Below are 21,210 nucleotides of genomic sequence, written 5' to 3' on the forward strand. Positions count from 1 at the left end.
GCAGACGGCGGTGTGTGTGTGTGTGTGTGTGTGTGTGTGTGTGTGTGTGTGTGTGTGTTTTAAGAGGCTGATCCTCACATGAACTGAAAACATGAGCTGCTGTGGCTTTAAGCCCGCCGTTTGGGATGGGCTGAAGTCATAACGTCATATCAACTCTCTGTCTTTTATTCTTCGCCCCCTCATCCCCCCGTCCCTCTCCTAATGGCACAGTTCTCCGTGCTGCGTTACACCTCCTCCGGCCATATTTTCCTAGAATGATTATGCCGAACTTTCTCCGTGTTTTTCTCTCCACGGGGCATTATTCCGGGTCCTGAAGTTTCCTGCGGTGTCATCATTTCTGGAGTTAAAGCGACCAGAGCCTTCATATCTGGATTCTTTAAAAAAAAAAAAAAAAACATACTGTACACAGGCCAGGAAGTGCTGCGTTTTCTCTGCCCGGAGGTGCAGCTGCTTTACTGAATCAGCGAGGAAGAAGGAAAAGAAGAAGGAGACTGGCAAAGCAAATGAGGACGCGATGGAAATGTAAAAAGGGCATATCCTGATCCCCTGTCAACAAAATGATGTTTCCTCCTCTCTCTCTGAGTCAGGTAAAACTGAGCTTCTCCGTACCTTTTCATTCTGCGCAGTGAGAGTGAGGCAGACATGAAGTCCATTTGATCAGGCAAAGGGTTGGCCTATATGACAGAGAAATACTTTAAAAATATCTTTGTTTAAAGAATTTCTGCTAGCCTTGCTACAGTTGTTGTGATTTAGTGGATGAGGTGTATCCTCACACACATGAGAGCAGTGGAGAGCTGAATAAAACAGGCTTCACTGTCCAACAGGGACTTGAATTAACATGTGGGCTTTTAGTTGAAACATGCAGACAGTGCTTTTCTTCTTTATTCTCTTTGCAGTATAGGAAATGCTTTGCAAGTATCTCTGCTTTCTCTGTGGGACAGAAAGCAGAGATTTGTTTCTTCTGCAAAGGTTTAAATAGAAAATAACTTTATTTGTCCACAATGTGGAAAAGTCTTTGTCTTCACAAGGAAAAAAACAGGTGGACAAACAGGACAAGAGGCTTGGAGTCTTTCCATCAGGGTAAATACAAAAGCATTTAAAGAATATGAATGTAAGAAATTAAAATGATTGAACATGTGATAAACCTTTGCTAAATAACAGCAGGAGAGCGGGTGTTAGTACGTATTTTCATGAATTCATTGATCTTGATCATTTTGTGGATATATCAACCATCTCAGAATAATTCTTCTTTTAGGTTTGTGAAGCTGTAATACATATGTGTTAGAGACCTCATAGCAGCAGAGTTATATTTGGATTGAAGTGTCTGTTGTGAGCAGAGAAGGAAATGTGACTCTGAGACTGAAGAAATGTATATGTCTGATATTTACGAGTCAAGGTGATGTCTTCTTTCTAGACTTATAGAGATATATCCAAGTGGACAAGAGTTTGTGGGCTGTACCTTCTAACAGAAAATCATCAACACTGTGAAGATGAAGACTTTGTCAATGATTGTCAGAGATTGTGAGATCTTGTTCTGCACTTTATCAGCCATGTGTGTTTCTGTGTTGTCTGACCATGGCTGAATAAATCCTAAGATGATCCACAGTCTGTTTCATGATTTCATCATTGAACATTTAATACAGAAACAAACCCCCACCTGACAGCGGGGGTCATTAGCATCTCTAGTCAGCACAGATCATTCATAAAGAATAGAGAGTGTTAAAAAACTGAAGTGAGATTTTGTTATTTGTGTTGTGCAGGTAAAGGTGTCAGACCTTTCAGACGCTGGCCAGTAATATCTTTATTAACATGTTCCTCTTGATGGAAATACATAGTAACGCTTCCTCAGCCTGTCATACTGTTGTCACTTTTACTGCTCATTCTGCTATCATGATTTATTGTTTTAGTGCTGCTCATATTTACCTCTGCTATGATGAATGTTTCCTGTTCTGCAGACAACATCTTTTATAAACCAGAAAACCATGATGCAAGAGATTAAAACAGCCATTCAGTAACATCCAGTCCACTTTTTACAGAAAGTGCAAGGGTTTATTTGTTGTATTTAGCAGGATAAGCCCCTTGAGATGTAGCGTCTGGTTTTCAAAGAGGTCCAAACAACATGATGATGAAAAGACAGCAATTAGAAGAACAAGAAGTTAAAGCTTCCAAAACGATTAGTTGTTGAATCTTGAACACATTTCAGAATTGATGGATCTTTGTCTTGGTCTACACTCTCACTCTGGCTCAGTTGGTAGAGTTGGTCGTCTCACAAGGTCGAGGGTTCAACCCCCAGCTCCTGCAGCTACAGGTGTGTCTGATGTGTCCTTGGGCAAGACACTTAACCCCAAGTTGCTCCTGCTGCGGTGTATGAATGTGTATGAATGGATGACTTAATACTGATGGACTCTTTACTCAGCAGCCTCTTCCGTCAGTGTGTGAATGTGTATGAATGGATGACTTAATACTCAATCAATCAATCAATCAACTTTTATTTGTATAGCGTCAACTCATAACAAGTGTTATCTCGAGACACTTTACAAGAAGCAGGTAAAAAGACCTTACTCATTGTTATGTTACAAAAAGCAGGTAAAAGACCTTACTCATTGTTATGTTACAAAAAGCAGGTAAAAGACCTTACTCATTGTTATGTTACAAAGATCCGGCCTATCCATCATGAGCACTTTAGCAAAGCAGCAAAAGTTACAGTGGTAAGAAAAAACTGCCTTATTAAAAGGCAGAAATCTTCGGCCGGATCCCCGGCTCATGACGAAACAGTCTTCACAGGCCTAGACTGCGCCGGGCTTGGAAAGGGATAGGGGGAGAGATGGGATAAGATGCAGGAAGAGGGATAGAGAGCAAGGGGGTGGGGGGAGGTAGACCGTCCATCAGCAATCCGGTGGGGAGGGGAGGTGTGTGTGTGTGTGTGTGTGTGTGTGTGTGTGTGTGGGGGGGGGGGGGGGGGGGTTGTTCTGGCAGGCCGCCAACCCACGATCCGGTGGGGAGGGGGTAGTGGTGGGGTGGGGGTTGTTCTGGCAAGCCGTCAACCGACGATCTTGAGGAGCATAGGAGAGCTCAAGAGCTCCCAGGAAAGTAGGTGGTTAGTGACTGAGATTTATAGATAGATACATGCAGTAATATGATGTACTGTATATGCACAGAGAGAGAGAGCGAGAGAGAGAGGAGCTCAGGGTACCAGTTCCCCCGGTAGTCTAAGCCTATAGCAGCATAACTAAGAGCTGGTCTACACCAGCACCAGCCCTAACTATAAAATTTATCAAAAAGGAAAGTTTTAAGTCTATTCTTAAAAATACAGACTGTGTCTGCCTCCCGGACCCCGGCTGGAAGGCGGTTCCAGAGGAGAGGAGCCCGATAACTGAAGGCTTTACCCCCCATAGTACACTTGGAGACTGTAGGTACCACCAGCAGGCCTGCACTCCGGGACCGCAACGCTCTCGAGGGACAGTACGGCACTAGTAGCTCCTTAAGATAAGATGGTGCCTGGCCATTTAGAGCTTTGTAAGTGAGAAGAAGGATCTTGAATTCTATTCTAGACTGTATAGGGAGCCAGTGCAGAGAAGCCAGGACAGGAGTAATGTGGTCCCATTTCCTGGTTCTGGTCAGTACACGAGCTGCAGCATTCTGGACCCGTTGGAAGAGTCTTTAGAGATTTGCCAGAGCACCCTGACAAAAGAGAGTTACAATAATCCAATCTGGAGGTAACAAATGCATGAACTAGTTTTTCTGCATCACTTTGCGACAGGATATTCCTGATCTTGGATATATTACGAAGGTGAAAGTAGGCTGTTCTTGAAACTTGACTGATGTGAGAGCTAAAAGACATATCTTGATCAAAAAGAACTCCTAGATTCCTAACAGTGGTGCTAGATGCCAGGCTGATGTCATTAAGGACAGTCACATCACTAGAAAAAGTCTCTCTGAGGTTCTTAGGTCCTAGCACAATAACTTCAGTCTTGTCTGAGTTAAGTAGCAAAACATTTCTGGTCGTCCAGGTCCTAACGTCCTTAAGGCATGTTTCTAGCTGACATAACTGACTGGTACCATCGGGCTTCATTGATACATAAAGCTGAGTATCATCTGCATAACAATGAAACTGTATGGAGTGTTTCCTCATAATATTTCCCAGAGGAAGCATATATAATGTAAAAAGAATTGGTCCAAGCACTGAACCTTGTGGGACTCCATGGCAAACTTTAGTGTGCATAGAGGACTCATCATTAACATGTACAAACTGAGATCGGTCTGATAAGTAGGATTCAAACCAACTTAAAGCAGTCCTTGTAATTCCAAGTAAATGTTCTAGTCTGTATAACAGGATCTGATGGTCAATGGTGTCAAAAGCAGCACTAAGATCTAACAAGACGAGCACAGAGAGAAGTCCCCTGTCTGAAGCTAGAAGTAGATCGTTTGTAACTCTAACTAGTGCAGTCTAAGTGCTATGGTGGACTCTAAATCCTGACTGAAACTCCTCAAATAAACTGTTGTCATGGAGAAAGTCACACAGCTGTTTAGCTACTGATGGACTCTTTACACAGCAGCCTCTACAATCAGTGTGTGAATGTGTATGAATGGATGACTTAATACTGATGGACTCTTTACACAGCAGCCTCTACCATCAGTGTGTGAATGTGTATGAATGGATGAGTTAATACTGATGGAATCTTTACACAGCAGCCTCTACCATCAGTGTGTGAATGTGTATGAATGGATGAGTGAATACTGATGGACTCTTTACTCAGCAGCCTCTACCATCAGTGTGTGAATGTGTATGAATGGATGAGTTAATACTGATGGACTCTTTACTCAGCAGCCTCTACCATCAGTGTGTGAATGTGTATGCATGGATGAGTTAATACTGATGGACTCTTTACACAGCAGCCTCTACCATCAGTGTGTGAATGTGTATGAATGGATGAGTTAATACTGATGGAATCTTTACACAGCAGCCTCTACCATCAGTGTGTGAATGTGTATGAATGGATGACTTAATACTGATGGACTCTTTACACAGCAGCCTCTACCATCAGTGTGTGAATGTGTATGAATGGATGAGTTAATACTGATGGACTCTTTACACAGCAGCCTCTACCATCAGTGTGTGAATGTGTATGAATGGATGAGTTAATACTGATGGAATCTTTACACAGCAGCCTCTACCATCAGTGTGTGAATGTGTATGAATGGATGAGTTAATACTGATGAAATCTTTACTCAGCAGCCTCTACCATCATTGTGTGAATATGTATGAATGGATGAGTTAATACTGATGGACTCTTTACGCAGCAGCCTCTACCATCAGTGTGTGAATGTGTATGAATGGATGAGTTAATACTGATGGACTCTTTACACAGCAGCCTCTACCATCAGTGTGTGAATGTGTATGAATGGATGAGTTAATACTGATGGAATCTTTACTCAGCAGCCTCTACCATCAGTGTGTTAATGTATGAATGGATGAGTTAATACTGATGGAATCTTTACTCAGCAGCCTCTACCATCAGTGTGTGAATGTGTATGAATGGATGAGTTAATACTGATGGAATCTTTACTCAGCAGCCTCTACCATCGGTGTGTGAATGTGTATGAATGGATGAGTTAATACTGATGGACTCTTTACACAGCAGCCTCTACCATCAGTGTGTGAATGTGTAGGTGTGACCTGCGGTGTAAAAGCGCTTTGAGTAGTCAGAAAACTAGAACAGAAATATACAAGCTCAAGTCCATTTACACTTATTTAAAGGGTAAAACGTCTCACATGTTCAAGACATGTCAGGAAAGAAAACACAAACATGAACAGTTTCTGTCTCAACAACCTCGACAAGAGAAAGAACAACAAAGAAAACTCTACTGACATTCAACGAATGGTCATGGTCGTCTGTCACTATCATCATTCTGCATTGCATTTATTTAATAGGACCGAGACTTTAAAACTGTTAGCTTCCAAAGAGCTAATGTTAGCAAGGTTGATGGTTAGCCATGTTGTTGTAACACTTGATGCTGTAGAGCGAACAAGCACAGAGGAGGAAATGTCTGAAAGAGCCAGCCTTATAGCTCCTTGTTGAAGTTGGTTAACAAACTGATAATTGATTTGTTGGAGTTTATGCCTTTCTTCCAGAGATAAGTCAGTGGGTAGAGTCAGAAAGCGGGGAGAGAGAAAGTGGTAAGGATTTGAACCTAGGCCTCCAGCTCTCTGAGACTTAAGCGTCAGTACACGGGGCGCGAGCACTAACCACTAGGCGACTGGCGCCACTTGTGTGTTTTCTCCGAGTTTGTATTAATGTTTCTCTGTCTGCTTGTTTTTTTAGGACGAGTTTCATCCGTTCATTGAAGCGCTGCTACCCCAAGTCCGTGCCTTCGCCTACACATGGTTCAACCTCCAAGCCAGGAAAAGGAAGTACTTTAAGAAACATGAGAAAAGGATGACTAAAGAAGAAGAGAGAGCGGTCAAAGATGAACTGCTGGGAGAGAAGGCAGAGGTGAGATGAATACTTCACTCTGATTTAGGAATGATTAACTTATGATACTTCAAATCAGGACGCTTTATATGTAAACAAACCGCTGTGTTTCTTACTCTATACAGTACAATACCATGTATATTTATAGAAACAAAGAACTTAATGATGTGATTCTTTGTGCAGGTGAAACAGAAGTGGGCTAGTCGTCTCTTGGCCAAGCTAAGAAAGGACATAAGACCAGAATTCAGGGAAGACTTTGTCCTGTCAATCACCGGGAAGAAAGCTGCGTGCTGTGTCCTGTCGAACCCTGACCAAAAAGGCAAAATGAGACGCATAGACTGTCTGCGACAAGCTGACAAGGTGAACTATACTCATCATGGTCATTTCCCCTACGTCTACAGTTGTGTCTGCATCCAGGAGGACAAGTAAAGTATGGTGATTTAGCTTAAAGCACAAAGTTGTATGAACATGCAGATGGAATTACACTTTACAAACCTCAGATTGAAATTCTGTGTTGCAGTTCTTCTTTTATTTTTGGGCTTTTTATGGCTTTATAAATGGCAGGACAGCGCACAGAGATGGAAATCATTGAAAGAGAGAGTGGGGAATGACAAGCCGTCCGCTTGGTGGACTCCAGCCTCCACACATGGGGCGCGCACTCACCAATAGACTACCTGCGCCCCCCTGTGTTGCAGTTCTATTGTGAAATTGAAAGTTCAAATAAATTGAATAATTTTAACATTTAGATCGGCACAATTTGATCAACAAGATGTTTTTATGTCATGTGTTTTAAAAGTAGAAAGACAGATGTATGGAGAGGACACTGAACATGAATACTATAGCTGACCTTACTATATGATCATTAAGGAAACATGCTATGTTGAAGTGCTGTTTTCTCTGACAACAATGCAGCAGCCAGTATGTCCTCCTTCTAACTTTAGATTCTGCTCCTGAATGCTCTGGATTTGTTTGGACCAGAGAAGGTAGACGGTTTTAAGACACCCCCCACACGGCCGTTTTGGACGCCCCTCGGTTTGCCAGATATGAGAGCAGTTATCAGGTCAAACCAACAGGTGTTGCAGCGATGGAAGCGGTCAAGAGAAGTGGTTCAGATAGAAGTGATTGTACCCGACCTAAAAAGCCTCTGCATGTTTCTAATAAGCTCCACGAGCAGAAACGTGCTCAAACTAGGATCAATATTGGAGATGCTTTTGAAAAATGGAGAGAGGTTAGAACACAGAAAGGTTTACAGACCCATGCAGAGCTGGATAAACACTGAAGCTTCAGAGTCCACCACATGGTGACCTGTGTGAGCATGGACTCTTGAGAGGACGGGGGGGGGGAAGAGACAGCTCTCTGTAATGTTTAGAATTTAGACTGCAGTACCCATTTTAAACATTAGGGGTCAGAGTTACATACTGCCCCTTTAAGGAAATCAGTGCTTAGGCTAAGAAACATTAGATATATATCAGTTAGATTGGGTTCATTAATGATTGAGTCTTGTCCTTCCCAAGGTGTGGAGGTTGGACCTGGTGATGGTGATTCTGTTCAAAGGAATCCCGTTAGAAAGCACAGATGGAGAGCGGCTGATGAAGGGAGGCCAGTGCTCCAATCCAATACTCTGCGTTCAGCCTCGACACATCTCTGTCTCTGTCAAGGAGCTGGACCTCTACCTTGCTTACTATGTACAAGAGAGAGGTATGTGCCAGCACACACTTCAGTCCATCTCATTGTAACATCAGTGTGTTTTATTCTCATCATTCCTTTGTGAATGGAGACGGGAAATCCAAGTGAAACTTCAATACAGATAAATTACATCAGGATGTTGTGCTCACAGTTTCTGTTCATTCAATCTTCACATTTCCATAGCTTCAATTCCACTACCAGTGATATTAACAGAGTTTCCAGTATGTAGCTGATGGTAAATAGACTTGTCCATCAGAAGTAACTAATCCCATGCTTGTCATGAGGCTCTTTGAATTTGATTCATAAATGTACTAAAGGGATATCTATTTAAAGGGGCCATATTATGTGTATGAATGGATGAGTTAATACTGATGGACTCTTTACTCAGCGGCCTCTACCATCAGTGTGTGAATGTGTATGAATGGATGAGTTAATACTGATGGAATCTTTACTCAGCAGCCTCTATCATCAGTGTGTGAATGTGTATGAATGGATGAGTTAATACTGATGGACTCTTTACTCAGCAGCCTCTACCATCAGTGTGTGAATGTGTATGAATGGATGAGTTAATACTGATGGACTCTTTACACAGCAGCCTCTACCATCAGTGTGTGAATGTGTAGGTGTGACCTGCGGTGTAAAAGCACTTTGAGTAGTCAGAAGACTAGAACAATAATCTCAAGTCCATTTAGCATTTACTCTATATTTGACAAAAATAAAGTGAGTCTTGTGAATCAAATGGGAAGAAGCAGAGTAGACTTGCAGCCTTGTGCAGCTACAACTCAAAAGTCTAGAGTGTAATGAAATAATTGTCATATATGACATAAAATGACTCCTGAAAAAAGTTGTATTGATGGTTCTGTGTAGAAAAAGATATCTAGGACAATCCCTGAACTCCTGTGCAGCTCTGAACCTGCATAAATAACACAGAGTGCACATAACTGTGCCTATAGATCTGAGTTTCCTGCTGTGCTAGTGGTGAGACGACTTGTTTTACATGCTGGTTGTTTTACACTCACATCGTTCTTGTGGAGACCTACATGTCTTTTCAAAAAGCAAATATCATTACAGGAAATACACATCAGAAAACCCTTGATATTATTGATGGCTGTTCCATTGAGAAACCAGTGAGACCATTATTACTGTAACAGTAGCTAAATGTTGTACTGGGGCCTGCCCTCTGCTGGCACAAAATATGTAAAACATTGAGGTAGCAGGAAGGAACCTCCAGGAGATTCCATTTTTTAAAATAAATACTTACCCTCTAAAAACCGCCACTAAAACAGCACACTCAATTAGCAATCACCTGAACTCAGCATGCACATGTGATGGCGTCTGTCCGCCACGACCTCTCAATCCATTCATCAGGGAAAGTATTTTCTTCAGTGGCGTATCACGCCATCAGTACAGATTTTAAAATCTGGCCTGACGTTTTGCTGCTTCTGTGTTTTTCAACAGACTTATTAATTGTTTGATTTTCTCTCTCTCCCTCTCTCTCTCTCTCCCTCTCTCCCTCTCTCTCTCTCTCCCTCTCTCTCTCTCTTTCCCTCTCTCTCCCTCTCCCTCTCTCCCTCTCTCTCTCTCTCTCTCTCCCCCTCTCTCTGTCTCTCCCTCTCTCCCTCTCTCTCTCCCTCTCTCTCTCTCTCTCTCTCTCTCCCTCTCTCTCTCTCTCTCTCTCTCTCTCTCCCTCTCTCTCTCTCTCTCTCTCTCTCCCTCTCTCTCTCTCTCTCCATAGAGGCCGAGCAGAGCATCAGTAGTCCCAGTCGAACAGGAGTGGGCTCTGATCAGGAGGACAGTCGAACGGCCACCATGGGTAACGTAAAGGAGTTTCTGTTAAACATGGGAACATTCACTTTTCTTTCTCCATCTATGTTTGTAATAACTTCTTCTGTAGGATGAGCACATCCATGATTTGTTATTATTTGTTACTCACTGTCTGTTATGTTGTGATAAATGGTTATTTACATCAAATTCAAATGTTCCCTTATTTTAAACAATGTTTTTTTGAGTGAAGAGGCTCAGAAGGCTCAGAAAGCAGTAAAGATAATAGATTGATGGTCCTCCTTGTAAAAATAGAAAATATGGGATAGTGGATATCTTCTTCTGTTTCTTCATTAGAAGAATAGTGATGCAGTACCACCATCAACTGGACTGGAGTGAACGTTGGTTTCAGTAGAATATTGAAAGTAATGTAATTTGTAGTGTTGTAGTCAAGACCACAGTAACCGAGACCAAGACATACCCGAGACCAGAGTGCTCCGAGACCAAGACAAGACCAAGACATTTAGGAATCGAGACCGGGTCAAGACCAAGACTATAAATATCTACAATTCTACAACAATTCACTTAGCAGACACTTTTATCCAAAGCGACGTACATCAGAGAGTAAGAACAACACAAGTAAGGATCTAGAAAAAAGGGAACAATGTCAGTAAGAGCAAACGATCAGCTTTGAGTCCGATTGGACACACAGGTGCTGACAGGAAGTGACCAGAGGCAAAGCACAACATTGACAGCAGTTCTTGAGAGCTCTAATCAGTATAGAAACCATCTTATAAGTCATCGTTATCAAACAAAAACAATCGTCACAACTATCATCATCATCATCAATGATATCGAAACCATCATCATTAAGTTAGTAGGTATTCATGAAAGAGCTGGGTCTTTAGCTTTTTCTTAAAGGTGCAGAGGGACTCTGTAGATCGAATGGAGATTGGAAGTTCATTCCAGATGCTGGAAGTTTGCTCTACTCTTGATGTAATCAGTTATATAGGCCTGAAAATACAACAGAGGAGAAGAGTCTAGTCAGAGACTTAGGACCCTGTTGTGAAGGTTGGATCAGACGCCTTTCATTGGCAGAGCGTAGTGGGCGGGAGGGAGTGTAGACCTGGATGACAGAGTTAAAGTAAGGAGGAGCCTTTTTTGTTGCTGTTTTGTAAGCAAGCAGCAGAGTTTTAAATTTGATGCGAGCAGTAAGTGGGAGCCCGTGTAAGGAGATGAACAGCGGAGTGACATGTGCTCTTTTAGGAAGGTTGAAGACCAGTCGTGCTGCTGCATTTTGTATCATTTGCAGAGGTTTGATAGTGCATGTAGGAAGACCTGCCAGTAGAGAGTTGCAATAATTGATGCGTGATATCACAAGAGCCTGTACCAGGAGATGTGTAGCATGTTCTGACAGGTAAGGTCTGATCTTCCTGATGTTGTACAGGGCAAATCGACATGACCGGGCAATTGAGGCTACTTGAACCTTAAAAGTTAGCTGGTCATCAATCATGACACCCAGGTTCCGGGCAGACTTTGTGGGCATGAATTTGGTTGTTCCAAGCTGGATATTGATCTGTGGTTGCATAGAAGGACTGGCTGGGATGACAAGGAGCTCAGTCTTTGAAAGATTGAGTTGAAGGTGCCGTTCATTCATCCATTTAGAGATATCAGCAAGGCATGATGAGATTCTTGCAGAGACTGTAACATCGTCTGGCGGGAATGACAGGAAGAGCTGGGTATCGTCAGCATAGCAGTGGTATGAGCAGCCATGAGAGCGGATTATTGAACCAAGTGAGCTTGTGTATATAGAGAAGAGAAGGGGACCAAGCACTGACCCTTGGGGTACCCCTGTGGATAAGCTGTGCACTTTGGACACTTCTCCCTTCCACGACACTCTAAAGGATCGCCCAGAGAGGTAGGACACGAACCAGCAGAGGGCAGATCCTGAGATGCCAAGTTCAGAGAGCATGGATAGGAGGATTTGATGGTTGACTGTGTCAAAGGCAGCAGACAGGTCTAGCAGTAATAGAACTGAGGACTGACCTGCAGCCCTGGCAGCTCGTAGCGATTCTGTTACTGACAGTAGTGCAGTTTCAGTAGAGTGGCCCCGCTTAAAGCCTGACTGATTTGGGTCAAACAGATCGTTTCTGGACAGGAACTCAGAGACTTGCTTAAAGACTGTGCACTCAAGTATTTTTGACAGAAAGGGCAGAAGAGAAACCGGTCTGTAGTTTTCAACCTGGGCTGGGTTTAGTGTGGGTTTTTTGAGCAGAGGGGTGACCCGAGCTTACTTGAATGCGGTGGGGAACAGACCCGTTGACAGAGAGGAGTTGATGATATGCTTAAGTGCAGCATTAAGCGGAGAGGAAATGGTCTGCAGGAGGCTTGATGGTATTGGGTCCGGAGGACAGGTGGTGGGCCAAGAGTCTAGCACAAGCTTATAGTAGAGGAACAAACCCCCAAAAAAGGCTTTAGTTTTTGAGATACCCCTACCCGAGGTAGAACAAAGCACAACCACATTTTTTCATAACTTGAACATGTCTAGTTTATGAAACGGATGGTTGAATAAAAATATTTTACTGCAAAATTACTTTTTTTGGATGTCTTATGCATCTTACCAAAAAACGAAAATAGGTCAAATTAGGGCTTCTCCGGAAGGGACAGCTCTAGCCTCATCACATGTATCTCTGGGAATCAGAATCAGAATTTCACCAAATTTGGACAGGATGTTCACAGATAGTTATTAGTTACATTTAAGCAAAGTTTTTATCAATACCATTTTCAATTTTTGAATTTTTCACACTTAAACACACATTTAATTAGGGCGGGAAATTGAAAATTGAAACAAAAATTCAAAAGGTATGTATATCAAAGTCTGTCATTTTTTAAGTAAGGACACCAAACATTAAAATATGTAATTTTTATCTTCTTTAGACTGTTATCTTAACATAAAAGTAAGTTATTTGACTTTTCACTTGACTCTATGCTGTCACCAGCCCCTAACAGGAAACTAGTACAGCCAGGATTTCAGGGCGACCTGGTACAATGGGGCCCTATGGATGTGTATGTGGGAGGAGGTGGCCACAAACAATAGATTAAGACTTAACAACAAGCCACAATATAATTGTATTCTGTAATATATATGTATATATATATATACATATATATGTATATGTATATATATATATATATATATATATATAATTAAACATTTTATAGTTATTCCTAATACATTTTGTCTCATATTTTCTATCTTACATATGATTTATATGATAACACTCAGAGTTAACCCACTGCTTTCAATAATATTGTCACCTATGACATTGTTTCTATTTCATTCTAAAAAATTAAAGCATTGTCTTGCCATCGGTTGTGAAATATTAATGAACTAATAAACAGTATTGATTTATATAACCTTGAGTTCTTAGAAATTAAACATACTTCATATAGTCAATTTGTATATCGGCCATACAGCCTGTTGTAGTTTTTTTATGTATTTCAGTCATATAAAGATGGTGTGTAGTCACCATATCTCCTGCTTTTAAGAAGAACCCTAGTTACTCCAGAGGATACACTGGATGAAGGGATAGTTTTTATAATATCCTAAGTATGATAAAGTGTTAAAAAAAAGGTACAATAGCTATTCTTGTTGAATGATTTATCAGGCAACCAATGGAACTGGGATACAAAACAATTCTTATGATGGCGTAAATGTGTGTGAGGTGAATTAGGATAATAATCATGCAGACATGTTTGTAAGATTCAAGATTTTTTTTATTTGTCACATGCTCATACAGATGTGCAGTGAAATGTAAGAAACTTCTTATAAACACTTCTCAATACCATGAAAATGGTATTGATAAAAACTTTGCTTAAATGTAACTAATAACTATCTGTGAACATCCTGTCCAAATTTGGTGAAATTCTGATTCCCAGAGATACATGTGATAAGGCTAGAGCTGTCCCTTTTGGAGAAGCCCTAATTTGACCTATTTTCGTTTTTTGGTAAGCCGTATAAAACATCCCAAAAAAGTTATTTTGCAGTAAAATATTTTTATACAACCATCCGTTTCATAAACTAGACATGTTCAAGTCATGAAAAAATATGGTTGTGCTTTGTTCTACCTCGGGTAGGGGTATCTCAACTTTTAGGGGCCCAAGTTCCTCTACTATTAGAGATTTCATCCTCAGTCAGAGAGGAGAATGAGTCGAGTGAGGCACTTTTGGTTGGTGCCTTTGGGCTGAGTTGGTCAGGCTCAGAAAACTGGTTACTGATTGTTGCAACCTTTTCAGTAAAATACGAGGCAAACATGTCTGGTGTGAACAGATCGGAGGGTGGAGGAGGAGGTGGTTGAAGCAGTGAGTTAAAAGCAGAAAACATTTTTCTTGTATCTGTGGCATTGCATATCTTGTTCTGATAATATATCTGAAAAATCATCATCTTGTGCAGTGGGCGTGTCACTCGCTTAGACCCTAACACCGGTTTTGTTTTAAAATCCAGAGTCCGCCCAGTCTGAGACCAAGACAAGACCTAGACCTTCAAAAAGTGGTCTCGAGTACCACAACACTAGGAATGTGGGTATAGGGGTCCAATGAATAGAATAGAATAGAATTACTTTATTGATCCCAAACTGGGAAATTGTGGCGTTACAGCAGCAGGTTATCCAACACACAATATGAGTAAAAAACACAATGTTAGCAATCTAAACACAATATAATATTAACTACAAAGTAAATAAGTACTAAAAGATATCAAAAATAAGAATGTGAATATATACAACCAGGATTTAACTAAGCATTACTAGTCTTAAATAGGAAGATTAAATAGGGAAGATTGAATGTATATGTGCAAAAACAGAGTTGTAAATGGTTGTAAATTAAATATGAAAGATTAAATGTAAATGTGCAAAAACAGAGTCGTAGATGGTTATAAATGAAATATGAAAGATTAAATGTAAATGTGCAAGAACAGAGTTGTAAATGGTTGTAAATTAAATATGAAAGATTAAATGTAAATGTGCAAAAACAGAGTAGTAAATGGACAGTACTGACATAAGTTAAAGTGCAGGAGTGTAGACATATTATAAGCAGAAACTATACAATATAACGGCGAGTAGACAGCCAAATGAAGTGAACATGAGTGCAGGGATAATTTGTAAATTTAACATGTGCAGGACAGATTACAGTATGGAGAGACAGATATTATCATGATGACAGTTCTCTGCTCGCATGAGGTGAGCTGTTGTACAGAGTTATGGCCTTCGGTAAGAAGGATTTCTTGTATCTGTCCTTGTGACAGTGGAGTTGGATCAGTCTGTTGGAGAAGCTGCTCCGCTGTTTGTCCAGTAGGGTGTGCAGAGGGTGATCAGGATTATCCATAATGGATAACAGTTTGTTAAGAGTCCTCCTCTCTGTCACCACTACAAAAGAGTCCAGCTTGCAGCCTATCACAGAGCAGGCCTTCTTAATGAGTTTGTCCAGTCTCTTAGTCTCACCAGCTCCAATGCTGCTCCCCCAGCAGACCACAGCAGAGAACAGTGCACTGGCCACAACAGACTGATAAAAGATCTCCAACATCTTGCTGCACATGTTGAAGGATCTCAGCTTCCTCAGAAAGTAGAGTCAGCTCATCCCCTTCTTGTACACAGCCTGAGTGTTGGCCTTCCAATTCAGTTTGTTGTCTATGTTGACACCCAGGTACTTGTACTCCTCCACCACAGACACATCCTCTCCCAGGATGCACAGCGGTGGTGGCTCTGTCCTCTTCCTTCTGAAGTCGATCACCATCTCCCTGGTCTTATCCAAGTTCAGAATCAGGTGATTTCTTCCTGTCCACTCCACAAAGTTATCCACCAGCTCTCTGTACTCCCCCTCTTGTCCATCACTTATACACCCCACCACCGCAGAGTCATCAGAAAACTTCTGCAAGTGGCATGACCTGGAGTTGTACTGAAAGTCAGAGGTGTACAAGGTGAAAAGGAAAGGAAACAGCACAGTCCCCTGTGGAGCTCCTGTACTGCTCTCCACCATTCCAGACTGAACACTGCCAAGTCGGACAAACTGTGGTCTGTCTGTCAGGTAGTCAGTAATCCAGGAGGTGATGGACGAGTCCACATCCATCAACTGCAGTTTCTCTTCCAGCAGATGTGGCTGGATGGTGTTGAATGCACTGGAGAAATCAAAAAAAGTGATTCTCACAGTGCAGCCGTTTCCCTCCAGATGTGAGTGAGCACGCTGCAGCAGGTAGATGATGGCATCGTCCACTCCCAGGTGTGGCTGGTAGGCAAATTGTAGAGGGTCAAGGGATGGTTTCACCTGCGGCCTGAGGTGGGTCAAGACGAGCCTCTCCAACACTTTCATCACATGAGATGTGGCCACTGGTCGATAGTCCTTGAGATCAGATGGTGTCGTCTTCTTTGTGACCGGGACCAAGCAGGACGTTTTCCACAGCACCGGTAAGGGCCTGGAGCCTTGCTAATGTGTAGTTTCTCCAGCTGTCTCTTCACCTGGCCAGTTGTTAGAACCAGGGGGGGATGGAGCAATTCACCTCAGAGGGGGGAGTGCATTCCTGTGGTGCGGGGCCAGAGTCCAAAGAGTTCACCATGGGTTGGGAGAAAATATAAAGGGAGGCTGGGAGGTGTGAAGGACAGGGGTGTTGTTTGAGGTGGGAGAGGCAGATGAAGGCTGTGCACTAAACCTGTTGAAGAACAGGTTTAGCTCATTCCCCCTCTCCAGGCTGCCAGAATGTTGTCTTTCTCTCCCTTTGAAACCAGTGATTTCCCTCATTCCAGTCCACACATCCCTCACGTTGTTCTGATGGAGTTTGGCCTCCAGCTTTCTCCTGTATGAGTCCTTGCACTCCCTCAGCTTTTCCCTCAGATCGTGCTGCATCCTCCTCAGCTCCTCCCTGTTTCCAGACCTGAAGGCTTGTTTCTTTTTGTTGAGAAGGGCTTTCAGGTCACTGGTGATCCAGGGTTTGTTGTTAGGAAAACAGCGTACAGTCCGGGCCGGTAAAGCAGTGTTTTCACAGAATTTTATGTATTCTGTGATGCAGTCAGTCATACTGTTCATGTCCTCACCATGTGGCTCGCAGAATACATCCCAGTCTGTGGACTCAAAGCAGTCCTGCAGTGCCTCATTGCTCTCCTGTGTCCACCTCCTAACAGTCCTTGTGGTCACAGGCTGCCTTTGGACCAGGGGGATATACTCTGGTGTCAGTAGGACCAGGTTGTGGTCTGATCTGCCCAGGGGGGGAAGGGCAGTGGTACTGTATGCTTCCTTAACGTTAGGATACAGAAGGTCCAGTGTTTTATTTTCTCTAGTTGGACAACTAACATATTGATGAAAAGTGGGTAGTGTTTTGTCCATTTTTACATGATTAAAGTCCCCAGTAATGGCTACAAAAGCATTTGGATGCTTAGTTTGAAGCTGTGAAACAGTAGAGTGAATGGCATCACTCGCAGACTCGGCATCAGCTGACGGTGGGATGTAAACAGCTATAACAATTGGCGTACGTGAATTCCCTGGGCAGGTAATATGGGCGCATTCCAACAGCTAACAGTTCAATGTCCGGGTTGCAGAGACGTTCCTTCACACTAACATGGCCAGGATTACACCATCTCTCACTCACATACAGTGCAATCCCTCCACCTTTCTTCTTACCGCTCTTAATAACGTCCCTGTCCGCCCGAAAAGTCCTGAAGTGCCGGGTACTGCCACGCTGTGGTCTGGGATGTCCGAGTGCAGCCATGTCTCCGTGAAGCACATAATACTGCACTGCCGGTATTCCCACTGGTGCCGAACAAGTGCGTCGAGTTCGTCCATCTTATTGCCCAAAGACCTCACGTTCCCCATAATCACCGCTGGTACAGAAGGCTTATGCTTTCTCTTCTTAGCTCTTCTCTTAGCTCCAGCTCTGCAACCCCGACGTCGCCTCCTCAGCTCCCCCGGAATTACAGGCCTTGCTCCGGGCAGTAGCACCTTGGAGAGTGCCATCAGCTGATCACGTGTGTAAACAATGCCCTCACTCAGCTGTGCGCTGCTCTCCGTTAGAAAGAGTGTCCAAAGTAACAGAAAAACAGCGCAAAAAGTTCCAAGAGCGAAAGTAGCCATTACCACACAGGTTAAACTAATACTCAAAAAACACACGGTAAAAACAAATAATAACTAATCAAAAAATAGGATATAACAATACGGACAACGGGAGCTGCTGCGACCGGCGGCCACCTCACACAGCGCTGGAAGCAGATCTATATCGAATAGCAGTGTCCCTTATTCCTGCCAAAGAGTGAACAAGTGAAAAGAGGATATATATGCTCACACACACACACACACACAGACCTTATTCGTGTCTCCTTGCTGTCGTCTTTCTGCAGACGGTCCAGAGTTCCAGGACAGTTTTGTGACATCAGGAGTTTTCAGTGTCACTGAGCTGGTCCAGGTCTCAAGAAGTAAGTCTACTACTTAAAGCTTATTATTCAGCTTGTCTAACATCAGTTTGATTGAGCTGGAGTTACATGTGGGATCGCAGTGGTGGCCTTAGACTGAAAAATATTATGCAAGGACAATTCAAAGCTGTACAGCGTATTCAAAGAATTTAAATGTAAACATTTGATGTATATGGTAAATGGACTTGAGCTTGTATAGCGCATTGTATGTAAAGTGACCATCAGAGGTAACTTATCCCGGGGCGGCCACATGTCTGATGTGTCCTTGGGCAATCCTTTATAAAACCCACTGAGCTCCCTTTAACTAATTGAAGATTAATGGTCAATATGAAATCTGTGGGACAGTCAAAATAAAGCATTTTAAAGTTAAATATTCAGCCATGTGGTATCTGCTCTGAACTGAAACTGTTCTACATCCTGATTGGCTGTTAATGGATTGATTGAAAGTATACAGAAAGTTTAGGACCCTGAACAGGTTAATAGATAATGGGCGGATGTTTTTTGTCACACTTTATTGATCTGATATTGTGACTTCAACCCGGATCGTTTGGATATCTGATTAGCTTAATGTGCTTTTGGGCAGTAAAGGGAAACTTAGGATCAATGTTCAATGTGTAGGTCACGACCATGATGTGTTCTTGTTGTGTGTGCAGCTCCTGTAGTCACCGGAGTGGGACCCAGTTTCTCCATGGGGGAGCTCCAGGGTCATCTGGCATACGACCTTAACCAGTCTGTCAACCAGCCATTAACCCTCAGACGATCATTGGCCAGCACCTCATCCAGCGGGTAAGCACACACACACACACACACACACACACACACACACACACACACACACACACACACACACACACACTACATATATGCAAGGTGGTTTTACTGCCATCAATCTGAACAATAAAATCTGAAATATCTGAAATAAAAATGGTGCTATTGTGAATCCTTTTAAGTTCAGCTCATGAATATTGCACTGTGTGTCTTGTGTGTGTGTGTGTGTGTGTGTGTGTGTCTGCAGGAGTAAGCGTCACAAGTCTGGCTCTATGGAAGAAGAGGCCGACAGTCCAGGAGGGGAGTATTACCACTCACCGTCCTCTCCTGCCAGCAGCTCCAGGAACTGGACTGATGACATGGAAGGAGGTAAAAATGAACAGTAACAACAAAGAGACTTAAAGTGATCACTCTTCTCAAAGACTGACCTCCTACATATACACACACATTCACACACTGATGGTAGAGGTTCAAGTCACCATCAGAAACACCTTAGATACACCTTCTCTGCTGACGCACAGTTGATTTTTAAAGGAATGGACTGCTGTTTGGATTTCTGCACACAGTGGTGTATTGAAGGTTGAAGGTTTCTAACTTTCATGAAGGATGTTTTGTATTTAAGTGTTTTATAGACTCTCTTATTTTGTAACGTAGTAATATTTCAAAAATAATGCAACGCCCTTCAGTAATCTCTCCGGTCTTGAAAAATGAAGCCAATGCCAAAGTGCTAAATCCTGCAGTTCATCGAGTATCCACTAGAGGCTGGCTCCAGGAACACAGGAAGTCACATACACATGACTGGCAAACAGCCGTTTTTACAGCATAAATTAACATGTTTACATCCTTGTACAAAAAATGAAATAGGTCTGATTAGTTATTGTCATCTCTAGAACACACTGCACAGGGGGTGATTTTTTTTAAACGGCTCCATTTTGAAAATCTTTAAAAATGATACGTGCTATTACAGTTTTTTCCAATTGCTAAAACACAATTTTGCAAACTAGGCTGGTTTTATCAAAAATACTTAACACAATTCACAAAACCACACACCCAAACTGCAAAATACCTCATATATCCTGCAAAATGAAGCACTGCAACCAAAACTACATATAGCATTATCAAAATCAAACTTTTGCACCAAATGGCACACACTTCATTCATATTACCAGATTTTAGTCTAACCAGCTACACACTGTTGGGCATAATGAAAAGCACTCTCATCTTTAGTATGCTTTGCCATAATAGTAAAATAGTTTGAATTGTAGAAAATTCTTCAGATTGTTCACGTGTATTTGCAGATACACACGCATGCTGTTAAAACATTTATTTTTTTATTTTTCACCAAACAAGTCAGTGCTACATATACCAGTACAGTAAAACGGCTCACGTTGGGCTGCACTCTCTGTCCAGCCTCTCACATTGTCAGCCCATGGTTGATGACATGATCAACTAAGGTTGCTCTGATTTCATTTGAAAGTTGTTTTCTTCTTTGGCCATGAATTACTCTACCAGCTCTACCCCTACATCTCACTCTTCCTCTTCCTCCCCCTCTCATTCTCACCCTCCCTCTTCCTCTTCCTCTCTCTGCAACGTCTTCCAGTGTTGTTGTAAAAAAAAAAGGTGCTCACTTGTGGTCTTTTCATAGTGCTCACTTCCTGATTGAAGTGATAACAATTAACCATTGAGGTGTTTGGTCAGGTGGCACATATATTGGCCAATTAGCTCACGTAGTTTCATTTTGAATGGCAGTGTTTTGAAATGGCAAACATGTGACTTTATATCAGATTGTTGTGTCTTGTGCAGAGAACCGTGTTCATTTAAAAAGTGCCATTTTGAATTGCAAAATGTGTGTAAAGCAGAAAATGTGTTTAGACTTTTGGAGACTTGAGAAGAGGTTTTGCTCTCTGTGTGTCAGTTTAAATAATTGTGATATGCATGTCATTTTAGTGTGTTAGCAATTGGAAAAAACTGTATTAGTTAGGCGTGTAGCTGACCTGATTGACAGGTGGGCGTGGTGTAACGGTTTGTCAGGAGGTTTAAAACCCGCCTCAGCTCCAGCTCTCAGTCTGTCG

General features: G+C 42.3%; 1 protein-coding gene across 4 annotated transcripts in view; it reads left to right on the plus strand.

Annotated features, from left to right (window-relative positions):
* Positions 1-21,210, plus strand: part of nfic (nuclear factor I/C) — a 39,683-nt gene that overhangs the window by 3,659 nt on the left and 14,814 nt on the right. For 2 of the 4 annotated variants that reach the window (XM_061034879.1, XM_061034880.1), the window contains exons 2-8: positions 6,324-6,494; positions 6,657-6,833; positions 7,988-8,171; positions 9,895-9,972; positions 18,299-18,373; positions 19,024-19,156; positions 19,386-19,507. In XM_061034879.1, coding sequence (XP_060890862.1) covers positions 6,324-6,494; positions 6,657-6,833; positions 7,988-8,171; positions 9,895-9,972; positions 18,299-18,373; positions 19,024-19,156; positions 19,386-19,507 — 940 coding nt within the window. Of the gene's footprint in view, positions 1-37; positions 588-6,323; positions 6,495-6,656; positions 6,834-7,987; positions 8,172-9,894; positions 9,973-18,298; positions 18,374-19,023; positions 19,157-19,385; positions 19,508-21,210 lie in introns of those variants that run through there. The other 2 variants (XM_061034881.1, XM_061034882.1) reach the window with 2 other exon arrangements.

This window comes from Labrus mixtus, chromosome 3 (genome assembly GCF_963584025.1).
Source record: "Labrus mixtus chromosome 3, fLabMix1.1, whole genome shotgun sequence".
NCBI classification, from domain to species: Eukaryota; Metazoa; Chordata; class Actinopteri; order Labriformes; family Labridae; genus Labrus; species Labrus mixtus.